The sequence below is a fragment of the Gallus gallus genome, chromosome 11, assembly GCF_016699485.2.
Source record: "Gallus gallus isolate bGalGal1 chromosome 11, bGalGal1.mat.broiler.GRCg7b, whole genome shotgun sequence".
Lineage (NCBI taxonomy): Eukaryota > Metazoa > Chordata > Aves > Galliformes > Phasianidae > Gallus > Gallus gallus.
Window position 1 is genome coordinate 11162901 of NC_052542.1, and position 18081 is coordinate 11180981.

General features: G+C 39.9%; 1 protein-coding gene across 3 annotated transcripts in view; it reads right to left on the reverse strand.

Annotated features, from left to right (window-relative positions):
- Nucleotides 1–1798: 1798 nt before the first annotated feature.
- Nucleotides 1799–18081, reverse strand: part of CDH5 (cadherin 5) — a 29354-nt gene continuing 13071 nt past the window's right edge. For 2 of the 3 annotated variants that reach the window (NM_204227.2, XM_046899375.1), the window contains exons 2-12: nucleotides 15033–15233; nucleotides 12434–12722; nucleotides 12227–12343; nucleotides 11112–11276; nucleotides 10515–10702; nucleotides 8528–8781; nucleotides 7824–7966; nucleotides 6923–7047; nucleotides 5806–5914; nucleotides 5285–5530; nucleotides 1799–4451 (exon numbers count right to left, since the gene is read on the reverse strand). In NM_204227.2, coding sequence (NP_989558.2) covers nucleotides 3955–4451; nucleotides 5285–5530; nucleotides 5806–5914; nucleotides 6923–7047; nucleotides 7824–7966; nucleotides 8528–8781; nucleotides 10515–10702; nucleotides 11112–11276; nucleotides 12227–12343; nucleotides 12434–12722; nucleotides 15033–15221 — 2322 coding nt within the window. In that variant the 5' untranslated portion in view covers nucleotides 15222–15233 and the 3' untranslated portion in view covers nucleotides 1799–3954. The remainder of the gene's footprint in view (nucleotides 4452–5284; nucleotides 5531–5805; nucleotides 5915–6922; nucleotides 7048–7823; nucleotides 7967–8527; nucleotides 8782–10514; nucleotides 10703–11111; nucleotides 11277–12226; nucleotides 12344–12433; nucleotides 12723–15032; nucleotides 15234–18081) is intronic. The other variant, XM_046899376.1, reaches the window with a different exon arrangement.

An 18081-nucleotide genomic window follows, 5' to 3' on the forward strand; every position in this document is an offset into this window, starting at 1 on the left:
TAGAACCCAGGCTTCGTAGCTTTTCTGGCTTGTGGGAAGGTCAGGGAATTATGTGAAGTCAGCGGTAAAGCACGAAGCTGATCGAATTAACCCTCTGGAATTAGTAACCTTACTGATCGCGCATAAAACACTCCGTGAGCGGCCGGCAGAAGAGCCCGACGCGGGGCGCGGCGGCCGCTCGGTGCAGCAGCGCTGGGGCCGGGCGCCACCGCGCGGCGCTGCGGGGCGCGGTTCGTTCTGTGCGGCTGTCGGTGCGGTCTGCCCGGCCGTCAGCCCTCGTCGTGCTTTGCGCGTCTGATGGACGACGTCCGCTTCGTTCTGCCCGTTGGGGCTGCCCCGTGCAGAGCCCTGACTTGCGAGTGTCGTACGGGTGAAGTTTGTGATCGACTGTGGCGTTGTTGAAGGGGTTAACGAGAATGAGTAAAGTCGGGTTGGAAAGCAGATGGGAGAGCCCTTGCTGGGGAAAGGGGAGAAGGAAATGCTGCTCTTGATGAAGCTGGGTGAGCTGTGCTGCAGTGGGCCTGATGGCTCCTGCATGACACAGGTACTACTCAGTGATTTCTTCTGCTCCGCAGAGCATGACAAGGTATACACACAAGAGCTTATGTTTTACTCCCCACATTTGATATATAGGAAAACTAGGAAGACAAAATAGGCATGAAAAATTGACAATTAGTCTTCTGTCCTCGCCCCATCTGAGATAGAATGGAAATCAGTATATTACTCCTGGCCAAATGGGGTGGTGTGTCTGCGTGTTTACTCCTCCCACGTATGGGACATTTGCACAGGAGTGTCAGGAATGAAAACTTCGTTCAGGAATGAAAACTTTTAATTTGGGAATGAATTAAAACAAAAACATTTAGTTGGATTTATACTCTAAGCTGCAGAAGCCAGCACTGCTCCATGTGATTTGTTGGCCCTGTGAGCCATGGCCAATGTGCAGCCCATGCCTGAGGTCAGAGCACAGCTCAGCGGAGGCCTCACTGCAGAAAGAAGGGAAGGGAGGGGTCCGCTCACTGAAGAAAGGAAACAAGAACTCCAATACATTTTTCTTTCTCTGCCTATTATAACAAATCTATATTCACTTTTTGCTGTTACATTTCTTACTGTCTGCATCAGTGATGCTGGAGTGCAATCAGGTAGCAGCTGATACAACTCCTTTTTCTCTGAGCAGTAGAAATGGCTGTCTCGCTGGGCAGCGTGGCCGCACACCCGCTGTTGGCATTCAGGCCGCTTTTCATTGCTGCTTTGGTACCTATCAAGGATTCCAGTTACAGGTCATTACTTCATAAACATTTCTGATGGAGTGGGAGTAAAAACACTTTATGAAATGGCATGAACTTCTCAGTGTGAATGTAATAAAATAATAATTTAAGATACGGTTTTAGGGGTAAGAGTTTAAAATGCATATTAATTAAATTAATAATGAAAACCTTTATGAAAATCTCTGCTACCAGTTGCAAGTAGCTGTTTAATCAAATTCCTTCTTTGGAAAAATGCATTTCATTGTAACATAATTAGCACATCCATTTTGTTCTTAATACAACTTGTGCTAAAATGTGTTTGATGTGGAGTTTCCTCATGGCAATTAGCAGAGAAAGAATATAACTTTTTTTCCAAGCTTTGTAATTTATAAGTGTCATATCTGGGGAAAATCGATGGGATTTTGTAAAGCACTAGAATAATCTTGGCAATATGTTGGGGTAGTGATCACTGGCAGAGGAAGGAAGTGGTGGGAATGGTCGCTGTAGCACACAGCGCTGTCTTCTCTGTGAAACTCAGAAATGCAACAAAAATCCAAACTTGAGAGTGGCTTTTATGTAGTCAGAGGAACGAAGCAAAAATACAGTACAGCAATATTAAAAGAAAACGCCCAGTGCAAATGTCTTTATGCAATGGAAATTGATACAGCATTCCTTAAAATAGCTTTATAAAACAAGCTTGAAAACAGCACTTACAAATAATACTATCTGGGTGATGCTTACCAAAGTACTTTATTTGCTACACTAAATAGTTTCATAACTAACTTTACCTGTTGATTGCCAATACATTAATTACTGATGAAAACCCAAATGGTAAGTAGTATTAGTTACAATTCTTTATAATATACTAACGGGTGGAACCTCAATAACATACACTGTTAGCTGGATTAAGCAAAACAGTAGAAAATGGACACACACATTTACAAATAAAACCAAGGCTGTCATCCCCAAATTTACTTTTTTTTACAGGGGATCTGATCCAAACGTGATGTGATTGATGGGCTGGATTCTACTTAGCTTTCCCTTTGTTCATATTTGAAAATGTTAGTGATTTGAATCACTGATGATAGTTATGTGATTGTGTCTAGCAAGTATTTTAGTAGACAACTTTATATAGTTGTGAGGACTGATAAGAGACTGCACTGTTGTGCATTGCTGTCTCCTGCCATGAAAGTACTGTGGGGAAGGGAGCGGACACGAACAAATGAAAAGGAAACTAATGAGGTCCCACTACATTGTTTTAGGAAGGAAAAAAAAGAGATTTAGTATTATGTGGTTAGCTCCCAAATTTAAATAATCAAATCATCTAAACTAATGCATACAGCTGTAGCACAGATTCTGCAAAACTGAGTGTTGGTGTAGTAGGGCTCTGTTCCTGCTGAAGATAACAGGAATCTGCTTTGACAGAAAGCAGAGACAGGCCGTTGTCCTAAGAGACCCACTTCTAACACGATGCCTTTGGCTGGGTAACGTCAGGTGTGGGAAATTTCATTCTGCTCACTGTGCGGCTCTTCATCAGGCACGAAGCTGAACACGTGCTTACCATGGACAGAACAGCTGCCGCTCCAAAACCTTACTTCCATTTGTGGTTCTCTTATGCAGACAAATGTGTAGGTGTGTAGTATCCTGGTTTGGAACTCTACAATATTTTCCTAGGTGGAAAATACCCGTTTTACAGTACCTGCTTAGAAAAAAATCAAAACAGTTTCACAGTAATGAGGCCCGTCCTTTGTCCCTGAAATAATACATTTCCGTTAATAATGTTGAATAAAAAACTTACTCAACCTTTTTAGAGATCCAGAGAGACTTATGCTGCTATCCAGAAAGATTTACAGTACTGGAGTCTTGACATTCCCTTCATGTCCACATTTCCTGCCCTGCAGGATATGTTCCATTGAGTAACACTGAGGTCCTATTTACAGAAAGGAAAAACAATTTTGCTGGTAGCTAGAGGAAATTGTAGCACTCCAGAAAGGTGCCTGAAATCATCATCAGGCTGTTAAAAATGAGAGATGAAACCAGACTATGCCTCTAAAAATCCTGTCTAATTTTATCTGCAGTAACTCATGTATGTAGTCAAAGACTATCAAGCTAGAATAATTAGTAGATTGGAAAGAAGGAAAAATCTTGCCTCTTTTTGAAAGTGATGGAATTGTTTCTAATATTAAGTGATAAACCATATGTTCCTTCTTTCCTCTGCTGGGTAAGCATAAGCGCGCAGTATCAATAAAGATGTTACTGTCAGGCCAGGCAGGCTGGAGATGCAGGAGGTTATAAAAACATTCTTTCCCACTGCCACCAAACCTGTGTGTTCCAGCGGGTCATCCTGAGCGCATGCTGATGAAAGCAGCACAGGATGAGAGGAATGAAGGACAAACCAGAGACAATACCACAACACTTTATAAGGAGAAGGATCTATCGAGACAGGGAGAGGAATCATGTCCTAGGAGACTCTGGGTCCCCAAGCAGCAATTTTGAGGAAAGAACAGAACATTGGCAAGAAGAGCAGTGCCAGGGAAGCCAGTACTTTATTTGTATGGTTTGTTTTATCTCTACTGCTATCAGGTTTTCTTGTGTCTGTTTGAAATCCTACTACTGCCTGGGTGAAGAGCTGTGAATCTTTCCGTGGCCATTGGCAGGCTCTTGATACCTATCTGTAGTGGAAGGAAGAAAATTTATGGCTAATGTGAACTTAATACACAAAATCTTCATTTGATTCTGATCCATACAGCTCAGCTAACATTTTAAACCTGGGTCCCCAGTCATTTAGGAAGTCATAATCGATATCTGAGTCTGAGGAGCCTGATTCCAAAGAACTGAGAGATTCTGCAATGGACTCGGCCCCTTCGTAGCCATAAATGTGAAGCGTGTCATATGGCAGCAGATCCCTGTCATTGTCAGCTTCGTCCTTCTTAACCTCGATCATCATTTCCATTTCTCCAGCACCAGAAGTTGTATTTCCAGGAGGCTTTTGGACCTGTGCATATGCAGAAGGCACCACTTCTGGCTTTATACCATTCTTGCGCACGGAGTTGAGCACGGACACATCATAGCTGGTGGTGTCCATTTCACCGCCACCTTCTTCATCGTAAGTGACGAGCTGCTCGTGGATCTCTGCCACATTCCTCCTGAGACCGCTCAGATCCTTCTTGTGTCTCTTCCTTAGAAGAATTAGCAATGCAATCACTGCTAAGGAAATGTATGTGAGCAATTGTAAATAGAAAAGTAACAAAGTAAAACAAATTGCATTTTAGACATGTTGCATAACAGACATGCATTTCAGGGCTTTTTCCAAAGTTTTTTTAGATATTTATTAAAAAAAAAAAACAACAAAAAAAACCTTAAATTGCTGCTAGTTTGTAGGATTTGTACGTTCACAAAGTAGTTCACTCTGTGCGAGGATTTCACAGCTGACTTTTGAGCTGGCATCACAGGTGCAAATGCATAGTGTTGCAAGTGCACTGAAGGGTTCTATCGATGGCTGCCTCGAGGTGGTACGTACATATTTAGTGCCAGGCATCAAATGCTGCTTCTGTGGTAGCTGCAAAGGAGGCCTCTTCTCAAGCAATACAAGAATGTTGCCTCGTCTATGATAGGTTCCAAATAAAACAAATAGGTACTGTCCTTCTTATTTACAGATTTATGTGTATGTATTCACTGTAATGCTTAAAGGGTTTCCAGTGTAGTTCAGCCTTTGGAAACAGGAATACTGTTGTTATTGCCTCAGTACAATTTTCCTTTTTATAGCTGCATGTGAGCCTAATAACACTAAATCAAGTGTATTATGCATATGTGCAGTGACCTTTCCAGTGAGCCAGTCTTTCCAATAGAATGAGCATGCTTGTAGTTGGAAATACACTAACAAGCCAAATAGAGCAAGTGGAATGAATCAAATAGTTCGAGTTTTTCTGCCTTCATGACCATTTTACAGCCACAAAGCTTTTTTGGGCCTCAATTAAGAAAAAAAATCCAAGAATAAATTCCCACATCTTGAAAAACATTACCAAAGTCCAATAACTTACCAATGATTGTGAAGATACAGATGAAAATTGCCACCAGTGCTTGTACACTAACTCCAACTTGTTTAGCTCTTTCCTCACAAAAAGTGAAGTCGCCTTTTTCATTACACTTGCAGACACTGATAACAAGTGTGTTTGTGCTGCTGAGCTCAGGATTGCCGTTGTCTGAGATGATGACAGGCAGGTAGTGGATTTTGGCAAGTTCACGATTAAACTGTCCATCCTTGACAGTGATATTAGCTGTGTTATCTGGAAGAAGTAACAACAGCTAATTAAGTGATAATCTCTACCTGACTTTCCTTATAGATTCTAAGTCATTTGATACACCTTTGCCTTTGACAGAGCAAGCCTTTGGGGAACCCGGTGAAGCATGGGTGGCAACATTTTTTTCAATAGGTTAAGCCTTTCAAAATATCTGCTTAGCTCTGGTGGCCCAATTGTAGGCCATTGCTACAGCCTTCCTCCCCCTTGAGCTGCTGTCTCGCTGTGGCTGTCTGAGAAAATGCATTTCAGGGATACACTACCGGGGTTCTCAGTCAAGGAGAAGTTGCTATCTTCTGTGGTTAGGGAGTATGTGAAGAAACCTCCAGGTGATATTTCATCCTTGTCAGTAGCTGAAATCCTGATGATTACCTATAAAGGTAAGATGGGGAAGGTCATAAATTCCAGTATACATTGCGTGATAAAAACGCTTGCAGTGTATAAGTTAGTGCTGGGCTGTGTATCCTGTATAACCCTTCAGCAAAGGGCAGAGCAAAGATATCTTGTGATGTTTCTCTTCCAGTTCTTTTAGGGCAAGTAATATCCACATAGCTCTCCAAAACGAGTTGTTTTTCCCTTTCATTCAGAGATAGGAAACAAAAGACAAAATCTTGTGTCATTAAAGCATGAAAAGGTCTTATGCTCAAATGTATGTGTATTGAACATTCATTTAGTTAACCGAAATATTCCAGTTACCTAAATATTTATTTACTTAGTTAAATATTTAGTTGCCTAAATAAATATTCTCACAAGTGTTTAACTTGTTTAAGAAATGAGGCTCATTCACTGAATGCCATTGAGACTGCCTCTCCTCAATGACATGATTTTTGGAAAACCTCAACCTGAGGTGCATTAGATGTATAAAGTATAAAAAACGTGTACAATGATGTCCCAAAGGTAATTTAAAAATTAAATTGAAGGTGAAATAATACCTTGCATGTTCTAATAGATGATTTCATCGGATTCCAGTCTGTGAAAAAATCTCTTAATTAATCTAACATTATATATATAGGCTATGCAAGTATTTACTTGCATGTGAGGTGAAACATCTATGCCCACAAGTATTATTGCTAGTAGTACATGCAGATGCTCTCATCAATAAATACAACAGTAATGTCACAGTTAGCAATGTTTCTCTTAGCGTTTCTCTTAGTGTTTGGTAACGGTTTTGTTCACTCTCTCAACATTCATGTGATACAGTGGAATTACTAACTTCTGCTATGCAAGGTTGCTTTACTTTGCAGTCTAATTGGTAATGCCCAGAGTACATACTGCACATGCTTAAAAGCATACATAATGTACATACTTAAAAGCCTACAGGGAGGGGAACTGTGCAGCCAGCCCATATGTACTTAAGGAAGAACCTTCCTCCTGCCTTACCTTCCCCGGCGCAGCATTTTCGCACACTCTGGGTTCCTCAGGATAAACGAGTTCTGGAGCATTATCATTTTCGTCAGTGACAATGACGTGAACTTGTGCGTGTGATTCTCTGTCAGAAAGACGGCCTGAAACGACAGCAATGGCAATGCACTGGCTGGAGTCCAGGTGCTGTAAAGCCTTTTCCATTGCGCCCACCTCTGTGGCTCTAATGTGCCAAATATGAGGAACTCCTAGGTCCATCACTCATTTAAGCTTTTCCTTTGACAGACTCAGATATTTTTCTCAAAACTCTCATATTGGGCTAAATCATGAAGAGCTATGAAGAAGAAAATGATGATTCATTATGGCTCCCAGATTCTTCATTCTCTGTGACTGTGGTGTCCTTTGTTCCCTGGCCCTAAGGCCACAGGCACAGAGTGCCCAGTACTATTCAATATCCTTCACTTAGCAGAAGAGTCCGGCCCCTTCCAATCTAACTGGGAACTGCCCCAGCTCACCCCTTTTCCTAAACCCAGTGGAGCTGTGCGTAAATGTCTGGGGAGCTCAGTGGGCACGTTTTGTAGCTCTGTGTGAGTGGGAAAACTGGCTGGGATACTTCTGCTCCAAACACAGGTTCCTGCCTGTTCCCCAAGCTTCTTCCTCTCCTCGTGCTTCTGTCATTCCTTTTGACAAGCTGAAAGCATTTCTGTGATAGCAAGGGGCCAAGTCTTAAAAGTGTTTGATCTATTTGTAGGTACTCATCTGATTTGGAAGATTGCTGTGCAAACCCTGCAAGCATCCATTTCATTCGTAGCTTAGTGGAAAGAAGCTGTCAGGTTGTGGCTTTCCTTCCTGATAAAGCACAGTCCAGCTGTAAAGTCCCCCACTGATTTCTTTCAAGTAAGGAAATGATAGCACTTACCATCCTCCAGGATTTCCTGGGCTGCCACAGTGATGTTGTATAAGGAGCTGAATTCTCTATCTAGGGGCTTAGGAAGCTGAATAATTCCAGAATCAGATACTCTAACATAGTCTCCATTAGGGCTAGCTCTTCGTCGAGCAAATCTGTTTTATTTAAAAAGAGATGCATCAATACAAGCGATACAGTATTGTGTTTCACTTCAGTTCTTCATAGGAAAAGGCCAGAGAGTAGTTTTATAAAAAATTACATTGATATCATGACCAGGGAGCCTCAGAACATTTCCCTAAATGTATGCAAGCTGTGAGAGCATAACATATCCATCTGCGAGTTTCCCAGATTATTGGCTTTCACTGTTTAAGAAGTCTGTTTTCTTTTCCTTACAAAGCACATACTCAAGAAAGTTGTTGCAATAAAAATTTTAACAGTACATTATTATAACCATGTAAAGATATCCAAGCTTGTGTATTTTCCCATAAATGTACAAATGTTTTATTAGTGAGTTTATGTCTATAAGTAATGTGTTCGTGTTTGTTGGTTGTTGTATATATCCATAGCTGCAGTGGCTGAGAAGTCAGATTGGATTTTTCTTTTGCTTGCAAATGTCTTAAAAATAAGGTCAGTGTCTCAATACTTCGTCAAATTCATGGAATCATTAGCAAATTCTCTACTTAGAAATAGAACCACCACGGCTGATGTTGCGTTACCTGATTTTCCGTTTAGCTGCGTCGGGGTCATGTGCCCCAACGGAGCCAAGTGTTTTTATTTCAGGATTATTCTCCTGTACTTTGAATTCATATGATAGTTTGGTGAAGACAGGAGGCTCATCTACATCTGTAACTTCAATGGTAATTGTTGAAATGCTCCTGGAGCCACCAGGTTTGTAGTAGGCAGGGTTAACGTTGTGATCTGTTGCTTCAATGTCAAACCTGTACTCTGCTACTTTCTCGAAGTCCAGGGGCTAGAAGAAAGACAAACATAGATGTTCCTCTTTGGTGATGGCTAGGTAAAATTTGCTTTAGCTAACTATGCAAATTAAAGCTGTGTGCTGTAATTTTTGTTGGGAAATACTTGCGAACCACACTTTGACTAGACTCTGGGGGAAGCATATCCAAGCTGAACTTCTCTTTCATAAATGGGGTGGCTGGAGCAACCTCAGGTTTTGAACAGATTCATTCAGTGTTCGAAGTTCTGCAAGGATTTCTTGGTTTAACTTTCTTTTATGATTGCGTAGATACCAAAAATTGTTTAGCTCCTTTTTCTCTGGGGTCTAAGACTAGATTATACTTTCCTTTCATTCAGGGCAGACTCCATGGCTGGTGAATCTAGTGATAAACAATGTTTGTTTCCTTACTTTCACCATAACTGATTACAGATAGAATCCCACAATGGAAGGAAGGTCAGGAGCTAGAGCAGTTAAGAAATGCCCCTGCTATCACGTGTCTCAAAGCTTGGATCCCTGTTCCCTACCACCCAAGATTATAAACACACAGTGAAATATGCTGTAGTTAATCACAGTGACTGTATTTTTGTTTGAGCAGACATTGCACATGGAAATGACAGTGCTTATTTATTGGTTGAAATTGTATCTCACCTGACTGTATATTTAAAACTTTGATGTACGTGCGTTCCTGAAAGCGTGTTGCAAGATACTGGGGCAAACTTTGCCCACTGCCTGGTGAAGGCTGGGCTGTCTCTGCCTCAGGCAGTGTGTATGAGAGATCTCTGCTGCTGCTGCTGCTCTTTGGCACAGGCTGACAGCATCACATGCCTCAGGCCCTGAGGTAAAGGTTGGCTTGTGTTTGGTGAAGGAAAGCTGCTGGCACACAGCGTGACCACTGGTGAAGGCTTTACAATTCTCAGGATATTTGTTGCTTTTTTCTATATAGAACTTTCCCTTCTCAATAGTATTTCTAGTACTGATAGCTATATAGAGATGCTTGGAAGTTAAAAAAAACCCATAAAATTGTGTCAATCTGAGTATTACTCACAGTAATTTATGGTCCTCTGTCCTTTTTTTATCACCATAAATCAATGAGATCAATGAACTTGGCTTGGAAGTGCTCTGCATAATGCAGGAACGTTCCTTGGTACAAATTAAGTAGGTTTGAGAATTAAAAAACAAAGAGCAAACCATAAGAGAGGCTTGGGAGAGCATGGGTCCTCTTAAGTAAGAGTTATCAGGAAGTAGTGGGGAAGCTTTCAATACTCAGAGGTGAGACAGGGAAGGAGGCTGTGGCTCAGGAGGGAGTAATACTAGATGGCAAAGAGCACTTCTGGGAGAGGGGTCAGGTGTGTGCACGTTCACATTCCTGCTTTGGTTTCTCTTTGGATGCAGAAGAGAAAGATTCTTTGACTCGGTCAACTCAACTCTTGCATTCACATACTGTTTGAAGCATCCAAATATCCAGAATTTGGGGGGAGCCTGAAGCATGTAACCTGCACATCTGGCATAATACCCATTGCACTCTGCAGCAATCGCAGATTTTCCCAGTTTTGGCAAGTGAAATGGGCTGGTAAATCACCTGCTCTCCTCATAGGGTGTACAGAATGAGGTTTTCAGATTGAATACCTTTTGTGCTGTGGCTTTCATGCATTTCCCTTTTTTTCCTGCTGCCAGTCCCACACTGAATCAAACACTTGTTAAACATGGAAAAACAGAATCGTATCTTTCTTTGTTACTGGCAAAAGTACCTTCTTTGGTCTAATGATTCCTTCATTGGTGAATGGATTTGCTATAATTTCAAAGGTGTCCCTGTAGTCTCCTCTGACAAAACTGTATTTTGTATTTCTGTGTTGTGGTTCATCAATATCTTCAACTTTAACTCGGCCAACTTCTCCTCCTACTGAAATGTTTTCAGGAACTCTGAAGTGAAATGATGCTGTTTAAAAAAAAAAAGAACAAACAGGTCATAATGAAGCACATGGAAGTTAGAGCTTACTTAAATTTTTTTCTTAGTTTATAGACAGACATATAGAGAATAATCGAGAATTCAGTGTTATTAATCTCTACAGACAGTGCTTAAATGTTTTTTTTTTTTTTTTAATTACTTCTTGAAATTGTCAGGTTTCTTTATAAAGTTACCAAAGTTAATACTGATTTTTACTTTCTGCTCTAGATACGCTCCAACCAGGAAATGAAGCTCGTGCTGAAATGCAGAAAGCCATCTGAATACGTAAGATTCTTTTGTTCACTTTAAAGAAAAATTGAATCATGATGCGTAACGTGAATTTCTTTTATTCATGTCAATTCTTGGTTTCCAAATGATACTTCCCTGACATTATACTTACGGTGTTTGAATACTGGGAAGTTGTCATTGATGTCTGTTAACCTGATAATGACTGTAGCTGTGCTTGACTCCCCGGTAAGCCCTAGAGCATCTTTTGCTTTAACAATAATTTCATATGCTGATTGACTCTCTCTGTCCAAATCAGCTCTTGCTGTGGAAATCACACCTTTAAAAAATAATATTGAATATGATTAGATTTTGTAATGTTTCCACATCTCTTAATTTTGACAGCAAGTTTTTACCTTATGCCACACATTCAGCTTTAAGTAGCAGTTTTACAGTGATATTTTTTCAAGGCTAAAAATATTAAAAAACTTTCTACATGACAAAATATTTGGGAGATTTTGTTCAGTACATTTCTTTAAACTTGTCTTTGCTGCTCAGAAACCAGCTAATAGTGTCTAAGCTTGGTCACTACAGCATCTGAAGTGTATGTCTGATCACCTCCTTATCTGCTTTAGTTGCTCCAGAGAACCAGCTTACAAGAGATGATGAGTTTATTCTTATATCTGGACAAACTTTAAACAAAAAAAGTTTAGGAAAGCAAAGGTTTGAGTTATTGATTAGAAACCAAAAACAAACTGTCAAAATCAGTCTAACAAAGTGCATTGTTTGTATGTACTGACTTGCTCCAGGTCTCTGCTAACTTGAAAAATGGATGACCCTTCCTTCCTGTGCCAAGTCTGGAAAGCTGTAGGGCATTTTCTTGGGTTGTAATCACCATCTGCTCTTTGCTTTTTAAGAGTTATTGTCAGCTATTCTTTAGGAATGCTGTTTTGTAATGTATTCCTCTATTTTTGTTTGGTCAAAGGAATGATGTCCATGCTAAACTGAAAACATAGACTTATATTGGCTCCTAGTTGGTCTTTTAATCAGTAGGAACAACCTGACCTGATCTTGTGATTTACCTTGTGGTACCTAGAATCCTGACTTTATTGGTTCATTTTCAGATGTATACAGTGACACTGTGTTAGCGTGAATGAAAAATCTTTCCAAATTACAGTTGCAAGTAAATTTTTGGTGTAATTATCTCCCTTGTCCAGAAAGAAAATGGCTTAAAACTGTATTTTCTTGAAAGCATAAGGTCAACGTTTGACACTTGCATATCTGACCTACCAGAGTCATCAACTGTGAAATATTCATTTCCTTTAATGATTTGGTAGGTAACTGTGGCATGACCTGCAACTGTTGGGTCATCGGCATCTTCAGCTGTCACTTTGGTAACTGAGGTTCCTAGAAAAGGATTATTGAACATAACATTTAGTATAAATTTTGCTTTTTAGCCAAGGAAAGGATGGAAAATGAGTAATGGAAGAACCTTACCTAATCGTGACATTTCTGGGACAGATCCATTGAATATCTTTTGTACAAAAATGGGAGCATTGTCATTAATATCAGAAACCTTGATAATAAATTTAGATGGTGGTTCCAGCGATCGGTTGTTTCTTCTGTCAATAATGTGTGCTGTCAGCTCATACTCTGCTTTCTTTTCTCTGTCCAGCCTCTCAAAAGCGTATATGTCGCCATCGTACCCTTGCACTTTAAAGATGGTGTTGGCAGATTCACCTTCAATAATATACATAGCATTCTTGTTCCCTACACTCGATGTGAGCTAGAAAGTATAATTCAAAGAGATAAAAGTGAGCTGTGGCTTCTGAATGCAAAAGTTTCTACCTGAAGATACACACAAACACGACCTCTTACTCAGACTCAGTTTGAAAGCGTTGGGAATTTTGATACAGCTGACATATTACTGGACAAACCAGCACTGCAGCAACAGCCATCCAGAGTTATAGGATGAAACTTGCATCCAGACTGAAACCTGCTTGCTTATATATCAGGAAGGTTTTATTTTAAGGTTATGTCTCACATTTTCTGAAGGTATAAATTGCTCATGCAGTTACAGATAAAAATCGTCAGCCTCATTGTGTCAGGAACATAGATACCACTGCTTTGTTTGAGCTACACTTGTTTGCAAATAATCTTTGGAATTTAGCAGAACTCCAAGTGGAATTTTGCTTGGATTTCACAGAATTACAGAAAAAAATCTTTATTCACAGCTACTGACAAACATTATTTAGCATTTTTCTCCATTGTTTGCCATTTAGCAGAATTCCTGCCATAGCTGACAGGTTTCTTGTGTTTAGTCACATGCCATTTCTTCACAGTCAGTCTTTAGACTCATGGTTATGACAATGAGATTAAGTTTTTACTCCAGAGTTTCAAATTTAAGATTGTATGCTGTGAAAAAAAGAGTGGGGTAAAAGGAATAAACATGAATCTGTTTTTATATGTAATTTAATCCAGTCCTAGATGGTTTTGTATATATATATATATATATATATTTTTTTTTTAATCTGGACATAATCTCATGACTCTTCCTTATCTACACTCCTCTAAGAACACTGCTAGAAAGTTTAAACCATAATTTTCCGTGCACTATATCAACATTCTTGTTTCAGCAAGCTATTTATCAATAATTGTTGGGTTTGACCAAGATTTTTCTAGTCTTTTGTTACTGACGTTATCATAAATTGCAGCTGTTTGGTATTCAGGATTTGATTTATCCTGTCGTTGTCATTTACTGTTGAACATTCTTTCATTTATGTTTTCTATTTTGAAATGTGCTATTAAAATTCTCTTGTTCCACGCACTTAATCATGCTTCTAACTGCTGGTGCTGCTGAACAACAGCTTGTGACTCCGGAGATGTAACATGAGAAAGAATCTCACCCTTGTCTCAAAGATAGTACAGCCTGTGCCTCCTTTCTTAATTTTTACTTACTTATTTGTTGTGAAAGGTACAGCTTCCATGATTGCTTTTGCTAAATCTAAGGATGAACGTGCAAATGGAAGCCTCCAAGGTCATCAAAGATAAAATCCAGACGTATCAGCATATTCCTGCAGCTGTCACTCGGTTTGGCCATGCTGATGCTGTGGCCTTTTAAAAGGATTTATCAAGTGTTCAATCCTGCAAATGCAATGCACTGAACACAGACACTGCAAAAGTAATTGGACTCATTCCACTTTTGAAAGACCACAGAGCACAGTACAAAGTGAATTACTCTTATTTAGGACAGCACCAGGAATAAAAGCGTTCTCCTCAATCTGCTGCTGACTTGGTCTGAAATGAAACAGAGATATCCTGTGGTAGCTGCGTACCCGGTGGCCTCTTTTCTCTTGTGCTTTCTGCCAGTGAGCAGCACTGATCCAGAAAGGTCTGTTTCACTTTACCATAACAGCCTTGACAGATGCTGATTGTTGTACATGGAAGGAAAATGTAGAACTGCATTTATCTGAGAAGTGTCAAAGTAGTTCAATTTGAAAGACTAGACTGGGAGAACTTTGTCTGGGTGATGTGCAGTTAATCACAGGATTTTATGAGCACTGCCCTGAAGAAAATGAGTTTGCGGTCAGGTCAGTGCTTGTTATTACTTTCAAAAATTGTTTTCCTTCACTTTGTGAAACAAATTTTTTGATTGTGTAACAGTACTCCTAAGCAGCACTTTACTTTTGTGTCCGTGCTGAGGGATGTAAGCTATATGTTCTTTAATACATGTTTTTATTAGCTGATCTCTCAGGTTTTTGAAAGAGCTACCAGAAAAACATTGACATACATCAGCTGCCAGACCTTCTTCCTAACTCTGCACCTGCATGCAATGTAATTGTTTCTTCACTGCAGATGCTCCATGCTTGCCATTCTCTAAAATTTATCTATATTCTTCAAAAGAATTAGAATTCCTTTGATGCTGTTCTTGATTCACTCTGCACCCATTTTAGGACTGTAATGTTAGTACATCAGTCCCATTTCTATTTGCCGTTTTTTTCCCTGTTCCGCTAAGCTGCAAACAAGTAATACTTCTCAGGATACTCATCTGCTGTCTGCATTTCCAGTCATTCACTGCTAAGAGACTGTTGTTTACCTTGCCAACGTGATGTGGTAATGGTGAATCAATCTCTTCTCTGATATGCATTCGGTTCCATATCCAGTCTCTCTTAAGTCGTTTATGACTGGTATTGTTTGAAGAAAAGTTTTGGTTTATTTTCTGATTTTCTTTATAAGAGAATGCTGGAGCCAAGAACAATGAGAAAAGCAGAATAAGCTTCTTCATCTTCTTCTGAGCCTAGGGAGTAATACAGAGCATGAGAGCTGTGTAAATAACAACAGAATCAGATTAATCAGGGAAAGCATGCATGGAAGTGCAAATTGAATTTCCTTCTAAAGAAAAGTTTGATTACTTCTAGTATTTCTTTCAATCTGCCTTAGAATCAAAAATTGAATTATCAGACCCCAAACCTTTCACAACACAAAACAGTTTCAACCAGATGATTTGGCAACTGTAAAAAGCACTTAAAAAATTGAATAAGTAAAAAATGCAAGTTTTTAAAGCTATCATAAAACTCAGCATCCTCTTGAGCTACCACAGTTCATCTGAAGAGAACATTCAGTAGCAAAGATGACCCTTTGTGCATTTCAGAAAATTTAGTTTGGCTACTGCTCATAGCTCGTGGGAGAGAGCTGCCCTGGGAAGCAACACCAAGGCTGAGCCAGATCAAAGTTTATGTTAACTCAACTTGAAATGAAACGCTAGAGTTTGTCAAACTGAAATGCAATGTTTTGACATGACCTGACACAAAATATGCTGCAGTCAATATCTTCATATAGAAACTATTGATTTAAAATATATTTTTTTTTTGTTGATGGAAAAAATGATTCATATGAAATTTCCAATCAATTCCAAGTACAATGTAGCAAATTACCTTGCTCAGAGAGCTTGTTTATTGCATCAACTCCTTGTCTCTTAAAATGTGTGGAGGCAAAAATAAAGCTCATTTATCCCTTATTCTTAGATTTTAGCACATACCAAAGAGTAATTCATAAAATTACTTTAAGACAAAACCCTTTTTTTACATCATAAGTCAATATTAGCAAACTTTAGGCCTGGTTATTAGATTGAGTTCATTTCATGTAGAAAAGTTGATTCATTTTTCCACTGATTTTCCCTTTGCAAAGTCAAGCACTGTCAGGGAACTTAAACGCTCCAATAATCAGACATTAGATTACACATAAATGACTTTCCATTAGCTTTTAGGAGCTGTCAGTACATACATCAAAAGTAAACGTTAATTGTGATAAAGAAGTTGAAATCACACATGTTGTTAGATAGGAGATTAAATTAATACCTTTGGCGTGATTTGTTGGGATTTTCAAAATTACACTTTGGTAATTAGGTATTCAATGTTACCCTGTGGTGCAGCATCATTTTCAGTAAAAAGATTTTATTTACCATGAAATTTTGCTCTCTTTACAGTTGTGCATGACCTGCAGAATGCTCCTTTTGTGAATGTGTAGGAAATGACTAAATAGGCTGCTTTTGGAGCTGCTATTTAATAGCTGAGCTGTGGTTTGTACAGTTTTAGGGATTTATAGAAAAGTCTTAGAATCAGCTATTTCTTTCTCTTCTATGCATTTACTTTGGCTTTATTTTATTTTTAGGAAAATGAGTAAGATTTTGTTGTTTTGCTTTGTTTTATTTGTACATCCTAAATATTCTACAACTGGAACTGTCAGACACTGAATTTGATGCTGCTGTGCTCTGTCTTTTGTTCATAAAGTTACGAAATGTGGTAACTGAAGGAGAACCATTTGGCTAACATCAGCTGGTACAGTCTGTACTTCAGTAAAAACAGATGGTAGTGTTTCAGCTGCCATTTCCTCTCATTGCTGTGGTCCTGTGGGATCTCATGGATTATTGCTGTGATGAGGTTAGCTGGTGAAACGGAGGACAACACTGCCCACTTGAGCTGCCATTCGTTTCACTGCAACTGATACATGTACAGACCTGCAGAAAGCATTTGTATCTCAAGTGTCAAGTCTCGATTAAAGCATACTGATCTTGAATTGAATCTTCTTTGTAAAGAGCTCTGCTGTACCTTCCTGGTAACTCTTTCCTAGCAATGGCCCTGTTTTCAGTAACGTGAAGTTCGGGACCTGCTGTGCCCCAGCCCCAACTCATCAGGGTGCTGCCAGCCTGCATCAAGGATGTCACTGCTAACAGCAGCGTGGGCAGGGGCACTGCTCGTTCGTTGGGCACTGAAGGCTTGAATCTGTATTGAGAGTACTGGATGGGTGTAGGAGCTCAGGGGCAGTGGTGTTAGCGCAGCTGTTCCTGAGGATCCGTTCTCCAAACTCTCCCTTGAAGTAGGTGGCCACTCTCTACGTGTTTCGTAGTTCAGACCTTGTTTGAAAGCTTGACCATCAATACAGAAAGCACTGAGGAGAAGACTAAGATGTCCATTGGGCATATTTTTAATACCTCCTTGCACTATACTCAGTCTTTGAAATGGATGCGTGTTTTGGCTGAAGCTTGAGCTAACCCTTCCACTTGACGGACCTGTCTTCATGTTATCAGATTTTGAGCTGGTTTTCCTTCCTTTAATCCCTCGTTAGTGGATTGCCTGTTAATACTCGTCCAGCCTCCATGGTGAGGTAAAGGTTCCTTTATGAGCAGCTTGGTCGTGCTTGGGGCTGCCCTCCGTATGTTGGGCTGAGATAAAGAGCCTCTTGCACAACATGGTTTCAGCTTCATCTGTGGCACCTCTCAGAATTTCTTGTTTTAGTAGAAGTAACGCTGAGCACTGAGCACTGTGCCCTGTCCTTCTGAGGGGTATGCAGGTCTCGATAGGGCAGTCTGTCCCTCTGTGATACTGTGTGAGTTCTCCATTCTGCAGCGGGAAGTCTGTGTTGCTCTTGGATCTGTGGCTTGGTTCATCACAGTATTTCAGAATGCCCTTCTTTGGCAGCACGTGCAGAGTTTGGAAGCAGGGCACTGCACTCCGACTCTTACCACTAATTCAAACTTTTTTCTTTTAATTTAAGCAAGGACTGTAACTGTTCCTTGAAGTTAGCAGGGGAATGGCTTGTTCAAATAATTAAGCTTCTCATTATGCTCTCAAATTTTCTTACAGTGA